Source organism: Capricornis sumatraensis, chromosome 2 (assembly GCF_032405125.1).
Source record: "Capricornis sumatraensis isolate serow.1 chromosome 2, serow.2, whole genome shotgun sequence".
In the NCBI taxonomy this organism is placed as follows: domain Eukaryota; kingdom Metazoa; phylum Chordata; class Mammalia; order Artiodactyla; family Bovidae; genus Capricornis; species Capricornis sumatraensis.
In genome coordinates, this window is record NC_091070.1 from 91,177,867 (window position 1) to 91,203,385 (window position 25,519).

Sequence of the window (25,519 nt, forward strand, 5' to 3'; positions counted from 1 at the left end):
GTCAGAACGGCCATCATCAAAAAATCTACAAACAATAAATGCTGGAGAGGGTGTAGAGAAAAGGGAACCCTCTTGCACCACTGGTGGGAATGTAAATCAAATACAGCCACTATGGAAGACAGTATGGAGATTTCTTTAAAAAACAGGAATAAAACTACCATATGACGCAACAATCCTACTACTGGGCATATACCCTGAGGAAACCATTAACTGAAAAAGACATATGTATCCCAATGTAAAATGCAGCACTATTTACAACAGCAAAGACACAGAAGCAACCTGATGTCCACTGACGAATGAATGGATAAAGAAGCCGCGGTATATTTATACAATGGAATATTACTCAGCCATAAAAGGAATGCATTTGAGTCAGTTCTAATGAGGTGGATGAACCTGGTGCCTATCATACAGAGTGAAGTCAGAAAAACAAGTATCATATTTTAATGCATAATCCAGAAAGACGGCATTGATGAGCCTATTTGCAGGGCAGCAATGAGACACAGACATAGAGAAAAGACTTGCGGACACGGGAGGGGGAAGAAGAGGGTGGGGCAAATGGAGAGAGTAACATAGAAACATATGCACTACCATACACAAAATAGATAGCCAGTGAGAATTTGCTGTTATGACGCAGGAGCTCAAACCTGGTACTCTGTGACAACTTGCGGGAGTTGGGGGGGTGAGAGGAGGGAAGGAGGTTCAAGAGGGAGGGGACATATGTATACCTGTGGCTGATTCATGTTGATGTATGGCAGAAACCAACACAATACTGTAAAGCAATTATCCTTCGATTAAAAATAAATTTTAAAAATACAAACATTAAGCTGTGCTAATAAAAGGAAAGTATTTCTAAAATATTGCTCTCAAATAGCCATGAAGGAATGTAAAGACTGGTTCGCCTTCCTTCCTTATGTGTAAGCTGCTGCTGTTGCTGTTTAGTCACTAAGTCCTGTCCAACTCTCTTTGCGGCACCATGAACCGTAGCCCGCCAGGCTTCTCTGTTCATGGGATTTCCCAAGCAAGCAGAGTGGGGTCGCTGCATTTCCTCCTCCAGGGAATACCACAACCAAGGGGTTGAACCTGCGTCCTGCACTGGCAGGTGGATTCTTTCACCGCTGAGCTACCAAGGAAGCTCCCATATGGATAGCTCAGTTCAGTTCAGTCGCTCAGTTGTGTTCAACTCTCTGTGACCCCATGAACTGCAGCACGCCAGGCCTCCCTGTCCATCACCAACTTCCGGAGTTCACTCAGATTCATGTCCATCGAGTCCGTGATGCCATCCAGCCATCTCATCCTCGGTTGTCCCCTTCTCCTCCTGCCCCCAACCCCTCCCAGCATCAGAGTCTTTCCCAATGAGTCAACTCTTCGCATGAGGTGGCCAAAGTACTGGAGTTTCAGCTTTAGCATCATTCCTTCCAAAGAAATCCCAGGGCTGATCTTCAGAATGGACTGGTTGGATCTCCTTGCAGTCCAAGGGACTCTCAAGAGTCTTCTCCAACACCATAGTTCAAAAGCATCAATTCTTTGGCGCTCAGCCCTCTTCACAGTCCAACTCTCATATCCATACAGGACCACTGGAAAAACCATAGCCTTGACTAGATGGACCTTAGTTGGCAAAGTAATGTCTCTGCTTTGGAATATGCTATCTAGGATGGTCATAACTTTTCTTTCAAGGAGTAAGTGTCTTTTAATTTCATGGCTGCAGTCACCATCTGCAGTGATTTTGGAGCCCAAAAAATAAAGTCTGATACTGTTTCCACTGTTTCCCCATCTATTTCCCATGAAGTGATGGGACCGGATGCCATGATCTTTGTTTTCTGAATGTTGAGCTTTAAGTCAACTTTTTCACTCTCCTCTTTCACTTTCATCAAGAGGCTTTTTAGTTCCTCTTTACTTTCTGCCATAAGGGTGGTGTCATCTGCATATCTGAGGTTATTGATATTTCTCCCAGCAATCTTGATTCCAGCTTGTGCTTCTTTCAGTCCAGCGTTTCTCTCTCTCTTTCTACATAGAAGTTAAATAAGCAGGGTGACAATATACAGCCTTGATGTACTCCTTTTCCTATTTGGAACCAGTCTGTTGTTCCATGTCCAGTTCTAACTGGTGCTTCCTGACCTGCATACAGATTTCTCAAGAGGCAGGTCAGGTGGTCTGGTATTCCCATCTCTTTCAGAATTTTCCACAGTTTATTGTGATCCACACAAAGGCTTTGGCATAGTCAATAAAGCAGAAATAAATGTTTTTCTAGAACTCTCTTGCTTTTTTCATGATCCAGCGAATGTTGGCAATTTGATCTCTGGTTCCTCTGCCTTTTCTAAAACCAGCTTGAACATCAGGAAGTTCACGGTTCACGTATTGCTGAAGCCTGGCTTGGAGAATTTTGAGCATTATTTTACTAGCATGTGAGATGAGTGCAATTGTGCGGTAGTTTGAGCATTCTTTGGCATTGCCTTTCTTTGGGACTGGAATGAAAACTGACCTTTTCCAGTCCTGTGGCCACTCCTGAGTTTTCCAAATTTGCTGGCATATTGAGTGCAGCACTTCCACAGCATCATCTTTCAGGATTTTAAATATATGTATAGTTAGTTCATATAAAAGCACAGCTATGAAATGAGTTTTACTATCTTCTTGTCCAGAAAGAAAAAAGTTGGTTGATCAAATGAGGCAGACAAATTCTATAGAGAAATATGTTTAGCCTCCTTAAATAGTAAAAGTAGAAAGATGCACAGCTAGTATACTAAACTGATGAAACAGAAACCTCAGAGTCTGTCGTTTTTTCTACATATTTTTTAATAGACTTTGTTTCTTTCATTTGATCGACCCATCTTTCTGTTTCTGGACAATAAGACAGTAAAATTAATCTCATATACACTTACCACACTAATATAAATGATTATTTTTAAATCACTTCAATTTATAGCACTTAGAGAGCTATAAATTCCACATGCCAGCACTTACTGAACTATCTGGACTTTAACTTCCAAGAGTGCACAAATCTTCCTCTATGTAATCTATCCAAATTATTACAAAGGTAAAATCAGTCTAATTCTAATTTTCAAACAGTTGTTCTGTTTTTAACTATACAGAGTTAATTAAAATATACTTCCTCACTTCAAAACAATATAGAAATGTGATTCTGACTTCCCCGTGAAAACAATTTTACAATACCAGTTGCAATTCCCTGCCAAAAGCCTAAAATTTATTAAAGACCTGTATGCTAAAAAACTGAGGTAGTTTTTGACAACCAATCTGTTATTTTCCATGAGATCTAAAGATTCCTTCCTTCCGCCCATATATTTTTTTCCCTTCATTCCATTTCTAACCAATTTAGTTTTCTGTTGCACGACACTTTTTTCTCCAAATTCCCTAATCTTCCCCATTTCCTTCCTTTTCATTTTCGGTTTCCATGTTTTCTTTTCTAATTCCATTTGGCAAGAGTTTGGGGGACTGAGAGGAGTAGAGGTGGGGGAGGCGGTGATGCACATTCTGGATAATCAAAGATATTTTTTGTTGAAAAGGAAAATAAGTTAAACAACTGAATGTGGCTCTCTAATTTCTCTAATACATCGTCTGCACAATACACGCCTATTTCATAGTAATGTTGCTCCATGTGCATGAGAGCTGAAAAAGGTCTGTCATTCATAAACGAGTTTACTCAAATAAAAAGTAAGCTGATCAACAACTGAATGCATGGACTCATCTAAGGCTAGCATCTAAATCAGCATTTCCCAATGTTTATTTTCTGAAGCAATAAAAGATACTTCACATACAGACACATATAATGGTTTCACGGTTACACCACAAACCACACTAAGCTCTTAAAGAAACCTAAGAAATTCTGAAATGAAGAAACTTATTTAGTTTTATTATCCCACTTCACTTCCCAAACTTAAGCTAATGAGCATTTTTTCCTACAACACCTAGTAACAGCCCACAGAACACGCATTTAGGAAATGTTTATCCTACCCATTCATTAAAATATATCATGCAAAATAGTATACTTAATCTTACAGTCTAAATGGTTTTAAAATGTCACTGGTTTTGAAAAATCAAAAATGAATTTACACAGCAAATAATTACCAAGTTGCTAGGTGAAGTGACTCACTTTAAATACTACCTTAGCTAGGTTACCCAGATCCATTTAAAAAATTAGGATTAATCACCACTTTTGACTTTTTTTTGAAGGCGAAAACAGGAATAAAATATTCTTATGGAAAAGAATCTTTCACAAATATTAAGACTTAAGTTTGTTCTCATTTTCCCCTCATTCATTTTCATGTTTGGTCTTTTTTCTCAAGTGGGAGAAAAGAACAGGATATTGTTAGTTACAAGGTTGAATGAACATACAGCAAGTTAGAGATGGACTTAATACACAGAGATGTTATATATGGACTTTTCTGAAGGTATACTGTACAATAATAAAAAGCTTAAAACATGAACATATGTCACTTTTACCTTTAAGGTGTACTACAAATTATTTACTTCACAGGTTTAAAGAGCACATGATAAAGTACACACATTTTACCTGAAAGCTCCGTAAAGTGGTCTGTACCAACAGACAAATGAACAAGGAGTAAAAAGTAAGAACCACAGGATACTCAATCCAAAATCAACCCCTCTTGGAGGATCAACACAAAACCAAGCCAAGCATCCGAAGATATTTAGAAACAGTGTTACAGCATGGACTGTGGAATTAAAAAACAAAACAGAAAAGAAATGTTTACGTTCAATATCATTGAAAAAATACTTCCAAAAGCACATACAGTCTACCCATTTCCATTTAGTACTTTTCAAAACATTGCTGTTTTTTACACGTATGATTTGAAAACAGAGTATTCACAGGAAAAGGAGTTCTAATACATGCACTGTTTGGCAAAAATTCTTTTGGCCCTTTCCTAATGGGCAATTACACAGCTAAACCAGAGAAGCACGACCTTAAGGGCTTCTTCCCTAAGAAGGAAACATGTGATGTATCTCTTGATCCAAGGCCCAAGCAGGAAAGTAGTGGCTGCCAGGAAAAGAACTAGGACTTGAGAAGAAAAAGATCCTACACTTAGAACTATAATTTTTATAGCATAAGGCTGCAGGCTCCTCCCAGCATGAATTACACAAGAGAATACTAGAGAAGTGCCCTGTGCAATCTCATTGTAACATTTTTAAGCAATAAAATTAATTAGAATGACTGGACTGAGACTACTACTACAGTAGAAACTTCCAGTGGCTACACAGTCAATCTATAAGGATTATTAACGCATTTTCATAAAGTTGCCCATTTTCTAAAGTCCTGGCATTAAAAACAGTGTTTTGGTAGGGGATTACATTTATTTTTAAAAAAGTAAAGTTTACAATGATGCACTTACCTACTTTGGCAGATCATTCTTTTTGTTAATACAAACAGACCTTGGCAAACTCTTCCTATAATCTTAATATATTACTTTGCCTGACAGACCAAAACCCAAAAATCTGAGTAACATCTAAGAACACTATTATCCTAAAGAATATTGACCCATTATAACTAGTAACTTTTTTAAAGGATTTTTTAAAAAATTTATTCACAGGCTGAATTTTTTAATGAGAAATAAATCATTTCAAAAGTTAAAGTACTGTTTAATGTAAATTATCAGTACAGTAAAAATGTTAACAAACTACTACCTTAATTAAAAACAACAAATGGTAAACCTAGTGAATATAAATTTTAAAAATACATTTTCAACATACATTAAAAAAACTTTAAAATTTCTTTAAATTATTAATCAAAAAATTGATAGTTAATGAAGTAAGATATAGACAAATTCCGGGTGCCTCTAAATTTGCCTTTATCTAACAACCAGATAAATACACAAATTCTAGGGAAGGAGAGCGAGCCCCAGAGGAAGAATGAAAATACGTGGGTTTGAGTGACATATACTGAGCTAAGCAACCTCCGTGCATTTCAGGTTTTCAACTGAAGAAGGGCACAAGCCCTTCCAGCTTTAAAATTCCATCCCATTCTACCACACAGGAAAGACTCTTACTTATTCCCATTAGGATTCCTAAGTCATGAAAGCTAGCTTATAATAAATTTACTCAAAATCCTTGGCCTCAAAATAAAAGTAGTTCTGTTAAGGGCTTAAAAACAGAATTTGAGATATTGTGTGATATTATTCTGTAATATTAAATGGAATCCAACTGCCTAAAACGATTATAAATATTCAGAACATTAAGTCAAATTTCAACCTCTAAAGAAGTAACTTTTTAAGGTTTATCCCCTAATCTGTTTAAGAAAAAAAGACAGAATATACGGGTATATGTATTTTAAAGCTCACAAAAATTCTTTTCAGAATAGATTAAAATGTCAATTAAATTTTGTGTAATCTATTAAAATTTTTTCTATATGTTTTCATAGTAACCAGCAACTATGATCATTTGTATCCCAATGAAGAGTAAAACATGTAGGTCTACTTACTAAACAATCAGTCCTCTTACACAGAGACCAAAAAAAACACACAGAAGGTCTAGGTAAAGTGAAATGCACGATTCTATGTTGTTAATTTCAATCCAACTTCAGTCCACTTGATGGATTTCAATTGTGGGTAAAATACTTAAGAAAATTTTAGGCCATTTTGTTTATATGATTCCCAAGTTGAATGATCCTCCTCCTTATAAAATTTCAATCTTTATTAAGCACTCAAATCTGGTATTAGTGGACCTAAATTTGCAACCATCATTGGAATATTCTTCTTGCTAAGTCCTGCATTACAATATAAGATACCTAAAATAAACAATTTTAGGACAGTATATTATCTTTTTCAATAAATGGTCTTTAACGTAGCTGATGTTTTTAAATTTTCTTTTTCTTTTCTTCTTTAAGTTCAAGAGTACAGTCAAAAAGAGGCTGAGATTAATTTCATATTGGTATTTCTAATTACTTCAGTTCCTTTATAGAGATTACTTGCCTCAAGAAAAGTACCACTGAAAGCATATCTTCATCATATTTGAGTTTAAAATGTAAATTACTTCTTTATTTTGGTACCTTGTAGGTGGCATAACATGGAAATCTAAACTCTGGGATCTAGAATCAAGCCATCCAACTCCAACTTTACTTACTGAGTAATCTTGGGCAAGTCAGTCAGATTCTCTAAGCTTTAGTTTCTCAAACTATAAAGCTAGATAATATAATACCTGCTTCATAGTGTGGTTTTAAGATTTAATAATATAATATATATACAGTGATTAGCTCTGTGCTTTGCACAAAGTAAATCCTGGATAAATGTTATCTCTTGTTAGAATTATTATTACAGTGTGATAATATTCTCCAGGCCAGAATACTGGAGTGGGTAGCCTTTCCCTTCTCCAGGGTATCTTCCCAACCCAGGGATCAAACTCACATCTCCTGCATTGCAGGTGGATTCTTTACCAACTAAGCTATCAGGGAAGCCCATTACAGTGTGAAAGCATTAGTCAACTCCAAAATCAGTAACAAGATATACTTCTTGAAAATAACTTACTAAAACAGCCTATATCTTATGAAATTGAGAGACATTACTAGGCTAGCGCTAGATTGTACTTTGTTGCAGATAATGTTTTTTCAAATCAGAACCTTAACTGGATGGAATACAGATCTACCAACTGAACAGGGTTGGGAAAAACTATAGCCAACTATGTTATTCGTAAGAACCTCACAAAGTTATATGTAACTAGGACAAAACAGACCTATTTTGAAACAATCAGCACTGGTAAGTGAAAGTGAAGTCACTCAGTCGTGTCCGACTCTTTGCGACCCGTGGACTGTAGCCCACCAAGCTCCTCTGTCCATGGGATTCTCCAGGCAAGAATACTGGAGTGGGTTGCCATTTCCTTCTCCAGCACTGGTAAAGCAGTTAACTATTCGGTTAAAATTCATCATCTTCCCCATTCAATCTATATTTACCAAATTCCCTATAGAATTTTCTTCCAACACCCATCTCCCCTATCTAAAATATATTTTTTCACTAATAAGTCAAAGAACTTATACTTAAAATGCTAGGCCAATGTGCTGTGCTTAGTCGCTCAGTCGTGTCTGACTCTTTGAGACCCCATGCACTGTACCCCGCCAGGCTCCTCTGTCCATGAGGATTCTCCAGGCAAGAATACTGGAGTGGGTTGCCATGTCCTCCTCCAGGGGACCTTCCCAACCCAGAGATCAAGCCCAGGTCTCCCACACTGCAAACGGATTCTTTACCATCTGAGCCACCAGGGAAGCCCAATTATTTTAATCTGCATATATTTAATGATATATTGATCAAATAAAATATGAGTTGTTAGTATGGACAGATATGGAATCAAAACCTTTAATAAAAATATGTAGCACTACTGACAGGATTAACCAAAGAAGTCAGATTGACAACATAATCTCAAAAGAAACTAAAAACAAGAGTTAAACATGTACTATCCATAAGGGATCACTTCTCACATTCCAAAGCAACCTCACAATGCTGCTGAAAGATTTCTAGGAAAATGATCTCATATATTTGGTGGAGAGAGGCTCCTTAATCACACAGTAAGAACACACAAATTTTCTCCAACAAGAATGTACTCCACAATGCATTCATTAACTCAGCAGTTGTGCAAGTAAGAAGTCATGGCAGCTACCTCTCCTACCAAAACAATGACGTTAAATGGGGCTAAGACTGCTGTTTGGAATAAAAATAAAACAATAAGTGGGAATTCTGTGTACACACAAAAACTGGTAACAGTTTGACATTTAGTTTTAATATTCCATGTGCTGTAATTATATCCAAAGTATTGTGAATATCACATCCTAAAATGTATGTCCTACTGTTCTATTTAATGAAATATCCAGTATTAATTCAGCACTTTCAATAATAAAAGTGTTCCTCTCCACCTGAAAGTGAACAGTAAATAGTGCTCAACGCTCGAAGAGAAATAATTTATAATATTTCAACAGTTTATGCCCTTTTATAAGATAGTCTAATGCTTTACAGCTTTCATTTGCATAAAATCCTACAAATAATTATTTCAAAGGATTATTACCTAGATAAGATTTTTCAGAGAAAAAGGATCATTGCAAAATTCCACCATATGATAGGGAAGTCCCTTCCTCAAAAGAATGCCAGTTCTCAGTACAGAGACCTTCCTCAGATAAGAACTTAGACCGCCATATACTGCACAATTCTGAAGTAACTAAATATATGTGTCACTCAAATTTAAAATATCTATAGGAAAGGACCAATTAATGATGTGACCTTAATATATGAGTTTAAGGTAGATTTCTGACAATAAAATATAAACACTTGCAAACAAATATGTAATTTATTCTATACTCACACATCCATAAGTAGTACATAATCTTTACTGTTTTTTGGAATTCTACAGGGATGTCTACAGAAAAATCCTGATAAAAACAAGGGCCAACAGGAAAATTGTCAGGAAGAGGTGGCCAATTGTTTTTTCTGCCTGCAAAAAAAAAAAAAGAAAGTTATTTATATAAGTACAAATATTGCTATTCTTTTTGCATGTAATTATTTGTTTCATAATAAAGACTATTATCTATTCTTTTAACAGGAGTTTAAAAATATAACACTGTAATATCTACATTCCCACAACTCTGAAAACCAAGCTTTCTATTTTTAAAATTTTTCCCAGAATATCAATTAGATGGTAAAATAATTTTCCAGTGTCATACCACTTATGTAAGTTGAAACAACAAAAGAAAAAAAGGGCATAGGGACATATGCTATGACTCTTCCCTTAAAAGAGAGTTATTTCAAAGTCCTAAGACTCTGGCTCTCACATGAAACCCATGCAGATTTTAAGTCTCTACCATTTCCTCCTCAGTATCTACGATCTTTAAATATAATTCCTAACCCACATAAAGAGGCAAAATCTGCTTTTAAACTTTTCAGTTTTCTTCTGTTAACTCCATGAAGAAACACAAGCTAACTAATACCAAAGAACCAAATTTGGAAATCTCCAAGTCTGGAAAGAATGTCAAAAGGAGAGATGTAAGAAAAGCATAAAAATATGTGAAAACTACATGAAGCAATCATGAGAAAGAAGTTAAGGAATTACAGTACCTTCAAAAACCTAGAGAAAAAAATTCCAATTGTAAGGAGAAAAATGTGCCTATATAAAGAAATTAGACCGAAAACAGGGCTTGGGAAGTGGTGGAGAGAGTGGGGAGATAAAAAAAACTAAAGAAGTCAAAACATTGAAAACAAAGAGTAAAAACAGCACCTAAAGGCCATTTTCTCATTTTACATATCATATCCCACACTCATAAATTCAATTTTACATACTTTTTCATAGATCAGGAAAATTTTCATAGTGGAAAAAAAGCATCCTCTATTTCTGATTCTTCCCAACATGCCTCCACTGTTTTATCACTCCTTTCAAACTTTATATAGTTCACATGTCTCTCAAACAAGTCTCACACTACTTGAGAAGCTGAGAACAGGAGTAAAGAACAGAGGCTCTGAAACTAGAAGTACTTACACATCCATTGTCTAAGAGACCTTGAACAACTTATTCAACCTCCTGAAGACTCTGTTTCTACACTCATAAAGTGAGAACAACTTACCACCCTTCCTATATTGTATTGAGGATGAAATGAGTAAACAGATGAAAAGTACTTAAATGTATAACCTACAGCAAGTCCCTTAATTTCTCACACTTCATTACTATTTCATTTACTAAAACATCTCTCATAGAAGCAATTTGTATTAGTCAAAGTTAAGGGAACAGGACAGATTTTTGTTACATGAATTTTAGAAACACTGATCTCAATTAAACTTTTAGTTCCTCCTTTCGCAGATGCTGTCTCTGATGTTGCAAGCGAGAAATAGCCCAGGATAAATGTGTCCTCCTGAGGCCCTTGTTGTTGTTCAGTCACTCAGTCGTGTCCAACTCTGCAACTCCATGGGCTGTGGCATGCCAGGCTTCCCTGTCCTTCACCATCTCCCAGAGCTTGCTCAAACTCATGTCCATTGAGTCAGTAATGCCATTCAACCATCTCGTCCTCTGTCGTCCCCTTCTCCTCCTGCCTCCCATCTTTCCCAGCATCAGGGTCTTTTCTAAAGAGACAGCTCTTCACATCAGGTGTATCGGAGCTTTAGCATCAGTCCTTCCAAGGAATATTCAGGGTTGATTTCCTTTAGGATTAACTGGTTGGATCTCTGTGCAGTCCAAGGGATTCTCGAGTCTCCTCCAACACCGCAGTTTAAAAGCATCAGTTCTTTGGTGCTCAGCCTTCTTTATGGTCCAACTCTCACATCCATGCACGACTACTGGGAAAACCATAGCTTTGACTAGATGGACCTTTGTTGGCAAAGTAATGTCTCTGCTTTTTAACTGTCATAGCTTTTTTAGTATGAAAAGGCAAAGAGATATGACATGAGGCCCTAGACTTATACAGTCTAAGATAAGGAAAAAACAGGCAGTATATTATCACTCTCCCAATACTGTCAATGCCATAACTATCCAGACATATTCACAGTAATTTGTCTAGCTCTCTCATCCCTTCGTATCCAAAGACTTTCTAGCTCTCCCTAAGCTCTCCTTTGAACTGACTGATCTTTGGCAGTCACAGCCTGAATGGATTTCACATCAAATAATCAATTCGCCTCTTAGTTATTTCTTTGTTGTTGCTGTGTCTGCTAAGTTGTGTCCGACTCATTTGAGATCTGATGAACTGTAGCCCACCAGGCTCCTCTGTCCATGGGATTTTCCAGGCAATAATACTTGGAGTGGGTTGCCATTTCCTTCTCCAGGGGATCTTCCCGACCCAGGGATCAAATCCACATCTCCTGCATTCGCACACAGATTCTTTACCACTGAACCACCAGAGAAGTTACTTGGCACCATCAAAATACCCAGGCTTCCTAGAGTTACCATAGGTGTTATTTTTTAAACCTGGTTTTGACATAGATAGATATACTTGTGAGGACAGGGGCAGATTAACTTAAAATTGGTCTGAATAAACCAGAAGTTACCAGCTAAATGCAGTCAAAAATAGGGTACACTCCCATGTACGCACAAAGCTTCAGTAGACCCAGCTGAAGGTCCAAGTGCAGAATGAAAGGCTCCTGATTTACAATAAAGTAAAACCATATTTTCATTCACTTGTGAAGAGTCTAACACTGTTCTAATCTATTAAAACACTGCAAATCAGCCGAGATCAGAGAACTACAGAGTATCAAGCAGGAAGTCTGCCATATCTGATCTCCTTGATAGAATAACAGGGTAGAGTTTTATCTACAGACCGAATGACCTACAGCTGGTGCAGGCCTGTTAAAGAGGTTATTTTTATTTCAAACATCTTTGGACACTACCATGTTGACTGAGGTTCTGCATTTCTCGTTCTCGACGGTCTAACTCTGCTGCTTTTCTTTCTAGTTCTTCCTGGCGCTTAAGAAGTTCAGCTTGGGCCAAGGCATGTTCCTAAACAGAAAATAAGGGAACACCTTGTCAGAAGTAGAAAATACAGTAATATTTCTCCTTCTACTATACTCCTACTTCTCTACTATGCTAGAAACGTAATTCAACTACTATTCCACAATATAGTAATTCACTGAAGATTACAGTTTCAAAAAATATTATGGAACTATTTGGCCCATTTTGGCCTTCTGGTTATGAAAACCCTCAATAGGAATGTTGGGCCCATTAGGACAAGAAAAAATTCTCTCAGTAAGAGAAGTTATAATCCTAAGGTAATTGGGAAAATGAAATTAAGGGGAACCATGGCTAAATTAGAATGAGGGACAGAGACAGAACAGTTGAGGAAAAGGGATGAATAGAGAAAAGGCCAATTGAATTTAGTTCTTATGACTTGGATTAGATGGTACCTAGGGTTCCCAGTGCAGGAATACTATATAATTCCTTATATTTTACAAGATAATGAGGTACAAGGAAGATATGGTTAAGACATTCAGGTTTATAAATCCATCTGCCTTTATGTAATACCAGGCATCTTATTCATCTCCTCTTTTCTTGGTATTTTTGCCACCTTCTATTGACTACCAATATACTTTGCTTAGCCATCCTAACTTTCTTCCAGTAATATCTATCTGATCTTATCATTGTTACTGTAATGGAATTGTGTATTAAAAAGTGAGACCAAAAGCAATAAAAATTTCACTACACAAGTTATACACCAAGATGACAGGAATTCAATAGCTGCTAATAATGGAGCAAAGCAAATCAATACTTTGAAAATGAGGTATGAGTATTATAGGGCTGAGAAACTACTAGCCCAGTTTCAAAAGTGAGTTAAAAATTAAACAAGAAGGATCAATCAACTATCCTCTAATAAAATTAAGTAATAAGGAACAGTATATAAAGAAGTATTTTGCTCTGAAAGCAAATGTTATTGATGTTATAATTTCCCATATGAATTAACACATGTAACATGAACTAACCTTTGCAATCTGTGTGTAAGCTGGATGTTCCTCTGTTGGCTTCATTATTGCTGGCTGTGTACTGGGTACATTAGGCATTTTCACATTGCCCGGTGGAGGCTAGGAACATTAAGGACAAATTACATAACATAGAAACCCAACTTCAACTTCTTTCAAAAAGTATATCAATAAAAACCAAAATGCCGAGAACTGCCTCACTTACTCCCCTAACTTCTCATAATCAAGTATGTGGCAATGAGCTACTTCAGAGTTTCATCTCCATTTTCTCAAATTTGTTCATTTCTTAACTCTTCAGTTTGGCTGCTACTTCCAGCACTACACCACTGGCACTCTCCTCCAGGACACTGTACATTAAAAACAAAATGAAAACAAAAAAAAACCTGCAAGTATGTCTTTTTAGTAAAATACAGATAGCACCAAACTGAAGAATTTATACCAAGGTTAACTGTTCACTAGGTTAACTGTCCACTCTTTCCATCTAACAAAGTTATATGCCAGTGACCCTAAAAAGTAAATAGGAACAGTCTTGGCAGAACCCCAGTAATACTCCTTGAAAAGAATCAGAGGGAAGACATTAAGGAGATGAAAAATAAACTGCACAGCTCCACTCTGCCAATGAGGATCAACAGTATGTGAAAGTAGCTACAACTTCAAAAAGCAGGTAGATATCTACAAGTAGGGAATTGGTTACATTACTTATATACACATACAATGCAGTCATCAAAAGGAATGAGTTAGCTCTACAGAAGAACGCCCTTTAAATACTAAATGAAATAAAGCCAACTACAGACCAGCTTGCATATGACCAATTTTTTTCTTTTATGAAAACAGCTGTATATGTCCAATTTTTTTTATGAACACAGTTATATATGTCCAGAAAAATATCTAGAATGTCCCAGCAACCTATCAAAGAGATTTGTACCTTTTGCTTTATACATTCTCTATTAATTGCCTTCTCTCACTCTACTACTTTTTCTTCAGTAAAAAAATAATTGTAGATATTTTATAAAACAGCCACAAGAAAAAGAGGACAAGAAGAAAGGGAAGGAGAAGAAGAAAAAAAAGAAAACAAAACATACAAGCAAGCAGCTGCAGAGAGAAGTTCAATGATCAGAAGAACTATTAAACTTGAAGACACCACCCATGCAGCTTGATTTTACTCTGACACAGCAAACAGCAGCCCTGAAAAGGAAGCCAGACACAACCAAAGATATAAATGGAATACATCTGACTCTAAAATTCCTATGGAAATGTCAAGAGCTAAGAATAGGTCAAACAATTCTGAAGATGATGAAGGTAGGCAGACCTGTAATATCAAGACTTAATATAGAGAGGAGACAAGATAGCAGAAGAGCAGGTGGACAGAGAGTACATCCTCCTCCATGGACGCATCAAGAAAACACATTCAGATACAGAAGATCTCGCAGAAGAGCTGGCAGGAGCCCCTGACCACCAGAAAGGAAATATAAATCCAAGCAAAACTCAGTAGAATGAAGGAAGGTGGGGAAAAAAGAGAAGAGTGAGCAGGACTGGACCTGCACCCAAGGGGTGGGGGAACTGGAGCAGGGGTCAGACTGATACATTAGAGCAACTGTTTAGGACACAAGGGTAGCATTTGAGGCCACTGGAGAGTGCAGCAGCTGACCTGTGACAGTCTGAATGGAGTGAGATCCACAAAGCCAATCCTCGCCACAGTCCTACATACCCTGGAAAGCACGGTGGCTGAGAGCAGGAGCTTGTGGGTTGGAGAGGAATCTCACGGCAAAGTATACTGTTGACTGCAAGGAGATGGCCCAAGGGGACATGAGGGAGAAGACTGCAGTGGTCAATGCTTTTGGAAGAAACCTAGGCAGTGATGGAGTCAAGGCAATACTTCTGAGTCACTCACAGGGGGTGGAGCCATCACCATAGCCTCTCTCCCCCCATATTCCAGCACATGCAGCTGACCAAAAAAGACCCTAGAGAGGGTGGCCCTTTAAGTGCCTGACGCAGTAAGCAACAGAGAAGGACCTTTGAATACCAGATGCCAGGGACTAGAAAAAGACACTACTAGAGCCATAGTTCCTGCACCTAAGGCTGCTGGCGCCCCTACACACCTGGCACTGCCAGACTCCCCACAGCCCAAGCAGCTGTGCCACCTCCATGCTCAATCCTTACTGGGCCAGAGTTTCCAGAGGCTAGAAAAAATCCCACATCTCCTGTGCCTGTGGTTGCCAGATCCCCTCTGTACTTGGCCCTACCAGGGTCCCTGCTATCCAAGCATTCAGGTCACCTCCATACCTGGTACTCAGTGGGGCAGACCCAAGTCCTCCAGGGCAACCACAGGAGCAAACTCCTGTGGATAACCCACATGCGGCTGTTGTTCAGCTGCTAAGTTGTGTCTGACTCTGCAACCCCATGAAGAACAGCACGCCTTTACTATCTCCCGAGGTTTGCTCAAACTCATGTTCATTGAATCAATGATGCCATCTACCTATGTCATCCTCTGTAGCCCCATTCTCCTCCAGCACTCAGTCTTTCCCAACATCAGGGTCTTTTCCAATGAGTCAGCTCTTCACACAACGTAACCAAAGTATTCCTTGGAGCTTCAGGGTCAGCATCAGTCCTTCCAATGAATATTCAGTGTTGGTTTCCTTTACGAATGACTGGTTTGATCTCTCTGCTGTCCAAGGGACTCTAAAGAGTCTTCTCCAGCACCACAGTTTCAAAGCATCAAAAATTAAGGAATCAATCCCATTTACCATTGCAACAGAAAGAACAAAGTACTTGGGAATAAACCTACTTAAGGAGACAAAAGAGCTGTATACAAAAAAATGATAAGACACTGATGAAAGAAATCAAAGACAACAAAAACAGATGGAGAGATATTCCATGTTCCTGGGTTGGAAGAATCAATATTGTGAAAATGAACAGACTACCAAAAGCAATCTCCAGACTCAATGCAATTGCTATCAAATTACCAATGGCATTTTTCACAGAGCTAGAACAAAAAACTTCACAATTCGTATGGAAACACAAGAGACCCCCGAATAGCCCAAGTAATCTGGAGAAAGAAGAATGGAGCCGGAGGAATCAATCTTCCTGACTTCAGACTATACTACAAAGCTACAGTCATCGAGACAGTATGGTACAGGGACAAAAATCAGAAATATATACCTATGCAACAAGATAGAAAGGCCAAAGATAAACCCACACACTTATGGGCACCTTATCCTTGACAAAGGAGGCAAGAATATACAAAGGCAAAAAGACAGTCTCTTCAGTAAGTAGTACTGGGAAAATTGGACAGCTATGTGTAAAAAAATGAAATTAGACTATTTCCTAACAACATATACAGACAAACTCAAAATGGATTAAAGATTTAAATCTAAGACCACAAACTATAAACTCTTAAGAGGAAAACATAGGCAGAACACTCTATGACATAAATCACAGCAAGATCCTCTACTACCCACCTCCTGGGGTAATGGAAAAAAAAATTAACAAATGAGACCTAATTAAACTTGAAAGTTTTTGCATGGGAAAGGAAACTGCAAACAAAGTGAAAAGACAACCCTCAGAATGGAAGAAACTAATGGCAAATGGAATAACTGACAAAGGATTAATCTCCAAACTTTACAAGCAGCTCATGCAGCTCAATACCAGAAACAAACAGCCCAATCGAAAAGTGGGCAGAAGACCTAACAAACATTTCTCCAAGGAAGACAAACAGATGGCTAATAAACACATGAAAAGATGCTCAACATCACTCATCATTAGTGAAATACAAATCAAAACTACAATGAGATATCTCCTCACATCAGTCAGAAGGGCCATCATCAAAAAAAAAAATCTATGAACAATAAATGCTGGAGAGCGTGTGGAGAAAAGAGAGCCCTCTTGCACTCTTAGTGGGAATGTAACTATACAGCCCCTATGGAGAGTCCTTAAAAAATTAAGACTGAAATTACCATGTGACCTAACAATCCTACCACCAGGCACATACCCTGAGAACCCATAGAAAAAGACACAGGTATCCCAATGTTTACCTCAACACTATCTACAACAGCTAGGACATGGAAGCAGTCCAGATGCCCACCACAGATGAACAGAAGCTGTGGAACAGATATACAGAGGAATATTACTCAACCAAAAGAAGGAATGCATCTGAGTGGGTTCTAATGAGGTAGATGAACGAAGAGCCTATTATACAGAGTGAAGTAAGTCAGAAAAATAAATATCACAAATTAATGCATATATATGGAATCTAGAAAGACGGTGCTGATGAACTCATTTGTACAGCAGCAATGGAGACGCAGACACAGGAACAGACTTGTGGACACGGGCAGGGTGGAAGGAGGGAGGGGGGTGAATGAAGAGTACCATGAAAACATATACACTACCACATGTAAAACAGATAGCCACTGGGAATTTGCTGGATGTTCAGGGAGCTCAAACCAGTGCTCTGAGACAATCTAGAGGGGTGGGATGGGGTGGGAGGTGAGAGGGAGGTTCAAGAGGGAGAGGACATATGTATGTATACCTGTGGCTGATTCATGCTGATGCACGGCAGAAACCAGCATAATCTTATAAAGCAACTATCCTTCAATTAAAAATAAATAAATTTTTTAAAAAAAGACTTAACGTAGAGACATCCCTGGTGATCCAATGGTTGAGAATCTGCCTGCTGTTTTGAGGGACACGGGCTTGATTCCAGGTCCAGGAGGATCCCACATGTCACATGGCAACTAAGCCTGTGCAACACAACCACTGAAGCCTGTGTGCCTGAGAGCCCGTGCTCCTCAACAAAAGCAGCCTCCAAAATGAAAATCCCAAGCACTGCAACTAGAGAGCAGCTGCTGCGCCAACCAGAGAAAGCCCATGAGCAGCAACGAAGATCCAGTGCAACCAAAAAAATAATAATTTTTTTTTAAAGAAAAAGATTCAATATGGTAATAAACAGTGTGGTACAGATGCCAAAGACATAGAAAACACCAATATACAGTAGGGAAACAGAAATAAATCCTGTAAAACTTGATACCTAATAGAAATCATACCACAAAACAGTGGAGAAATAATGTATTAGTCACTAACGAGCTGAGATAACTAGTTAACCAGATGGAATAATTAAACTAGATTTCCTACTTGATATCACATACAAATACATAAAAAGCAGAGACTTTGCTGACAAAGGTTCATCTAGTCAAAGCTATCATTTTTTCATAGTCAGGTGTGGATGTGAGAGTTGGACCATGAAGAAGGCCGAGCATGGAAGAATTGATGCTTTTGAACTGTGGTGCTGGAGAACACTCTTGAGAGTCCCTTGGACTGCAAGGAGATCAAACCAGTCAGTCCTAAAAGAAATCCTGAATATTCATTGGAAGGACTGATGCTAAAGCTCCAATACTCTGGCCACCTGATGTGAAGAGTCGACTCATTAGGAAAGACCCTGATACTGGGAAAGATTGAAGCCAGGAGAAGGGGATGACAGAGGACGAGATGGTTGGATGGCATCACTGAGTCAATGGACATGAGCTTTAGCAAGCTCTGGGAGATGGTGAAGGACAGGGAAGTCTGGCATGCTGCAGTCCATGGGGTCACCAAGCGTCAGACATGACTGAGCAATTGAACAACAATCACAAACAAAAATAAATTCTATGTGGATCAATTACATAAAGGTGAAAAAACAAAATTTAAACACTTTTAGGAGGGAATGCAAACCACTCCAGTATACTTGCCATGAGAACCCCATGAGCTGCATAAAAAAGCAAAAAGATGTAACACCAAAAAATGAATCCCCCAGGTCAGAATGTGTCCAATATACTATTGGGTAAGAGGGGAGGACAACTACTAACAGCTCCAGAATGAAGAGGCTGGGCCAAAGTGAAGATGACGCTCAGCTGCAGATGTGTCTGGTGATGAAAGTTAAAATCCAGTGTTGCACAGGAACCTGGAATGTTAGATCCATGAATCAAGGTAAATTGGACATGGTCAAGCAGGAGATAGCAAGAGTAAACATAGACATCCTAGGAGTCAGTGATCTAAAATGGATGGGAATGGGTGAATTTAAATCAGATAACCATTATGTCTACTCTGTGGGCAGGAATCCCTTAGAAGAAATGGAGTAGCCATCACAGTCAATAAAAGAGTTCAAAATGCAGTACTTGGATGCAGTCTCAAAAACAACAGAATAATCTCAGTTCATTTCCAAGGCAAATCATTCAATATCACAGTAATTCAAGCCTATGCCCCAACCTCTGATGCTGAAGAAGCTGATCAGTTCTATGAAGACCTAGAAGACCTCCTAGAACTAATACCAAAACAAAAATATGTCCTTTTCATTATAGGGGACTGGAATGCCGAAGCAGGACGTCAAGAGATACCTGGAGTAACAGGCAAGTTTGGCCTTGGGGTACAAAATGAAGTAGGTCAAAAGCTAACAGAATACTGCCGAGAGAATGCACTGGTCATAGCAAACACCCACTTTCAACAACAAAAGAGATGACTTTACATATGAACATCATCAAACGGTTAACATCAAAATCAGATTGATTACATTCTTTGTAGCCAAAGATGGAGAAGCTGTTCTACAGACAGCAGAAACAGAGCTGGAGCTGACTAAGGCTCAGATCATCAGCTTCTCATAGCAAAATTCAGGTTTAAACTAAAGAAAGTGGGGAAAACCACAAGGCTAGCCAGGTACAACTTAAATCAAATCCCCTATGAATATACAGTAGAAGTGACAAAGAGATTCAAGGGATTAGAGCTAGTAAACAGAGTGCCTGAAGAACTATGGACAAAGGTCCATAGTATTGTACAGAAGGCAGTGAACAAAACCATCCCAAAGGAAAACCAAAGTGGGAAGGCAAAACTGTTGTCTGAGAAGGCTTTACAAATAGCTGAAGAGAGAAGAGAAGTGAAAAGCAACGGAGAAAGGTGAAGGTAGACCAACTAAGTTCCAGAGAACAGCAAGGAGAGACAAGAAGGCCTTCTTCAATAGACAGCGCAAAGATATAGAGGAGAACCACAGAACGGGAGAAGACCAGCGATCTCTTCAAGAAAACTGCAACTATCAAAGGAACATTTCATTCAAAGATGGACACAATAAAGGACAGAAGCGGTAAAGACCTAATAGAAGAGATCAAGAGATGGAAAGAATGCACAGAAGAACAGTACGGAAAATATCTTAATGACCCAGATAACAACGTTGGTGTGGTCACTTACCCAGAGCCAGACATTAATGAAGTCAAGTGGGCCTTAGGAAGCACTGCTATCAATAAAGTTAGTGGAGGCTGTGATGGAATTCCAGCAGAGCTATTTAAAATTTTAAAAAGATGATGCCACTGAAGTGCTACACTCAATATCCAAAGTGCTACCAAATTTGGAAAACCTAGCAGTGGCCACAGGACTGAAAAAGGTCAATCCTCATCCCAGTTCCCAAGAAGGGCAGTATGAAAGAATGTTCAAACCACTGGACAACTACACTCATCTCCCACGCTAGTGAGGTTATGCTCAAAATCCTGCACAATCGGCTTCAGCATTATTTGAACTGAGAACTTCCAGACGTTCAAGTGGAGCGTTGAAAAGGCAGAGGAAACAGAGATCAAATTGCCAACATTTGCTGGATCAGAGACAAAGCAAGGGAATTCCAGAAAAACATCCACCTCTGTTTCATCGACTTTACTAAAAACTTTGAATATGTGGATCATAACAAACTGTAGAAAACTCCTAAAGAGATGGAAATACCAGACCATCTTACCTGTACCTGCATTTGGGTCAAGATGAAACAGTTAGAACCCTGTATGGAAAAACTGACTGGTTCAGGATTGAGAAAGGAGTGTGATGACAAGGTTAGTTATGGTCACCCTGCTTACTGAACTTATAGGCAGAGCATGTAAGAAACACCAGGATGGATGAGTTACAAGCTGGAATCAAGACTGCCAAGAGAAATACCAACAATCTCAGATATGTGGATGATACCACTCTAATGGGAGAAAATGAAGAGGAAATAACATCTCAATGAGATAGAGGACAGAGAGTGAAAAAGCTGGCATAAAACTCAATATTAAAAAAAACTAAGATCATGGCACCCAGTTCTATCACTTCATGGCAAATAGAAGGGAAAAAGGTGGAAGCAGTGACAGATTTCTTCTTCTTGGATTCAGAAAGCACTGCAGATGGTGACTGGAGCCATGAAATTAGAAGACAACTGCTTCTTGGCAGGAAAGCTATGAAAAGCTGAACACTGTGTTAAACACATCACTTTGCCAACAAAGGTCCGTACAGTCAAGGCTATGGTCTTTCCAGTAGTCACATATGGTTGTGAGAGCTGGACCATAAAGAAGGCAAAGACCTGAAGAATAGATGCTTTCGAACTGTAATGCTGGAGAAGACTCTTGAGAGCTCCTTGGAAACCAAGGAGATGAAACCAGTGAACCCTAAAGGTAATCAACCCTGAATACTCATTGGAAGGATTGATGCTGAAGCTGAAGCTCTAATACTTTGGCCACCTGATGTGAACAGCTGACTCATTGGAAAAGACCTTGATGCTAGAGAATACTGAGGGCAGGAGAATGGGACAACAAAGGTTAAGATGGTTGGATGGCACCACCAATACAATCAACATGAACTTGGGCAAACGCTGGGAGACGGTAAGGGACAAGGAAGCCTGGAATGCTGCCGTCCATGCGGTCACAAAGAGTCAGACGAGACTTGGCAAATGAACAAAAAAAGCAAAAAAATATACATGAATATTTTCATGAATTCAAAGCATGTAGAGCTTCTGAAATATCTAAGCTATAGAAATTTTTGTGTATCCTGTCTATGATGTATTGAAAGTGAGTAAAGCAGCCTGATCACTCACCTAGAGCCAGACATCCTGGAATGTGAAGTCAAGTGGGCCTTAGAAAGCATCACTATGAACAAAGCTAGTGGAGGTGATGGAATTCCAGTTGAGCTGTTTCAAATCCTGAAAGATGATGCTGTGAAAATGCTGTACTCAATATGCCAGCAAACTTGGAAAACTCAGCAGTGGCCACAGGACTGGAAAAGGTCAGTTTTCATTCCAGTCCCAAAGAAAGGCAATGCCAAAGAATGCTCAAACTACCACACAATTGCACTCATCTCACACGCTAGTAAAGTAATGCTCAAAATTCTCCAAGCCAGGCTTCAGCAATACGTGAACCGTGAACTTGCAGATGTTCAAGCTGGTTTTAGAAAAGGCAGAGGAACCAGAGATCAAATTGCCAACATCTGCTGGATCATGGAAAAAGCAAGAGAGTTCCAGAAAAACATCTATTTCTGCTTTATTGACTAGGCCAAAGCCTTTGACTGTGTGGATCACAACAAACTGTGAAAAATTCTGAAATAGAGGGGAATACCAGACCACCTGACCTGCCTCTTGAGAAACCTTCTTGAGAAGCGACAGTTAGAACTGGACATGGAACAACAGACTGGTTCCAAATAGGAAAAGGAGGATGTCAAGGCTGTATATTGTCACCCTGCTTATTTAACTTATATGCAGAGTACATCATGAGAAACGCTGGGCTGGAAGAAGCACAAGCTGGAATCAAGTCTGCTGGGAGAAATATCAATAACCTCAGATGTGCAGATGACACCACCCTTATGGCAGAAAGAGAAGAGGAACTAAAGAGCCTCTTGATGAAAGAGAAGAGTGAAAAAGTTGGCTTAAAGCTCAACATTCAGAAAACGAAGATCATGGCATCTGGTGCCATCACTTCATGGGAAATAGATGGGGAAACAGGGGAAATAGTGTCAGACTTTATTTTTCTGGGCTCCAAAATTACTGCAGATGGTGATTTCGGCCATGAAATTAAAAGACGCTTACTCTTTGGAAGAAAAGTTATGATCAACCTAGACAGCATATTAGAAAGTAGAAACGTTACTTTGTCGACTAAGGTCCGTCTAGTCAAGGCTATGGTTTTTCCTGTGGTCATGTATGGATGTGAGAGCTGGACTGTGAAGAAAGCTGAGCACCGAAGAATTGATGCTTTGAACTGTGGTGTTGGAGAAGACTCTTGAGAGTCCCTTGGACTGCAAGGAGATCCAACCAGTCCATTCTAAAGGAGATTAGTCCTGGGTGTTCACTGGAAGGACTGATGCTAAAGCTGAAACTCCAATACTCTGGCCATCTCATGCAAAGAGTTGACTCACTGGAAAAGACCCTGAAGCTGGGAGGGACTGGGGGCAGGAGGAGATGGGGATGACAGAGGATGAGATGGCTGGATGGCATCACCAACTCAATGGACATGGGTTTGGGTGAACTCTGGGAGTTGGTGATGGACAGGGAGGCCTGGAATGCCATGATTCATGGCGTCACAAAGAGTCAGACACGACTGAGTGACTGAACTGGAACTGGACTGGACTGGAAAGCAGCCTAGAACTCATAAATGATCAATAAGTATTTGTAAAATTAAGGTGGTAGCTGTTCAGTAGCTCAATCATGTCCAACTCTTTGCAACCCCATGGACTGCAGCACGCCAGGCTTCCTTGTCCATCACTATCTCCCAGAGCTTGCTCAAACTCATGTCCATTGAGTCGGTGATGCCACCCAATCATCTCATTCTCTGTCATCCCCTTCTCCTCCTGCCTCCAATCTTTCACAACATCAGGGTCTTTTCTAATGAATCGGCTCTTCAAATCAGTGGCCAAAGTAGTTCTTCCAATGAATATTCAGGATTGATTTCCTTTAGGATTGACTGGTTGAGCTCCTTGTAGTTGAAGGACTTTCAAGAGTCTTCTCCAACACCACAGTTCAAAAGCTGATCAATTCTTTGGCTTTTAGACAAAGAATAAGGTTAGCAAATACATAAACCATAAAGTTAATATTAACAAATTCAGCTATACTGAAATACAGTAACAAGGTGAAAAGTCAATCACAAACTGGGAAAAACTGGTTACAACAGACTTCACCAAAAATATCTGCTGCTCAGAATACAGGAAGAACTGTTACAAATCCATAAAGATACAAACTACTAACAGAAAAATAGGCAAAATATGCGAACAGACAATACCAAGAAAAGAAAACAGGAATGGCCAATAAAACTATGAACTAATGGTTTAACATCACTAGTAATCAAGAAATATAAAAACAGTGACATACCATTCCAAAACCATGAGATAGGAAAATGTAAAGCCTGAAGTACCAAACTTTGTAATTACAGTGTATACACAGTGGTATAAAAATTAAAGCATATGATAGAGAAGCTTTCCAAATCAGTGGGAAAGAAAAGATACTGATAAATGGTGCTAGGATAATTATTTAAATATTTGGGAGAAAAAAAATCAGATCCATATCCCACCAGAATAAATTCCAAATAGATTAAAGTTCAATGTAAAAAGGAAAAAAAGAAACTATAAAGATACTAGAAATAGTACAAGTACATAGAATATAGATGACTACCTGATCTTGGCTTAGAGAAAAGCCACAGTGTAAAGATTCGTGAGAAATCACAATGAAAAGAAAATACACCTGACAACATAAAAATTTAGAGCTCCGATGATATAAAGCATTTCACAGATGAGTTTAAGACAAGATCTAAATGATACACAAATATAGACAGTTAATATTTTTCATTATGTACAAATCAGTACAAAATAGAGGAACATGTTATGGGGGGAAATGCATTTTAAATATCCTTAACCAGGCTGCTTACACAAAAGAAATACAAAGAGAAAATAAATATATTCAAAATGTCAACCTCATTAGTGATAAAAAAAAATGCAAATTTCACCGAACATTTTTTACATGATTATTACCATAAGACTATCAACATATTTTGGAAAAGATGTGACAAAATGAATATTTCTCACACCCTGATATTAGGAATATAAACTAGCTCATAAAATAATCCTGGAGATAATTTGATATTATGTTTAAGAGCCACTGAAGTATTTATACCCTAGGACCCATAAACAGCTACTCCTAAAAAACAGCATACAGAAATAAAACAAGATATGCACAAATACGTGTATGCCAAAATGCTCCCTACAGCATTATTTATAACAGCAAAAAAGTCAGAAATATACCCAAATGTCCAATAATAGATAAAATATAGATAAATTGATAAATTATGATCCATTCATAGGACAGTATATTATGAAGCTATTTAAAAATTCTGAAAGAA

General features: G+C 38.5%; 1 protein-coding gene across 1 annotated transcript in view; it reads right to left on the reverse strand.

Moving 5' to 3' along the window:
• Window positions 1–25,519, reverse strand: part of SCAMP1 (secretory carrier membrane protein 1) — a 121,688-nt gene that overhangs the window by 29,761 nt on the left and 66,408 nt on the right. Inside the window, exons 2-5 of the mRNA XM_068965011.1 lie at window positions 13,395–13,493; window positions 12,309–12,417; window positions 9,307–9,435; window positions 4,526–4,685 (exon numbers count right to left, since the gene is read on the reverse strand). Coding sequence (XP_068821112.1) covers window positions 4,526–4,685; window positions 9,307–9,435; window positions 12,309–12,417; window positions 13,395–13,493 — 497 coding nt within the window. The remainder of the gene's footprint in view (window positions 1–4,525; window positions 4,686–9,306; window positions 9,436–12,308; window positions 12,418–13,394; window positions 13,494–25,519) is intronic.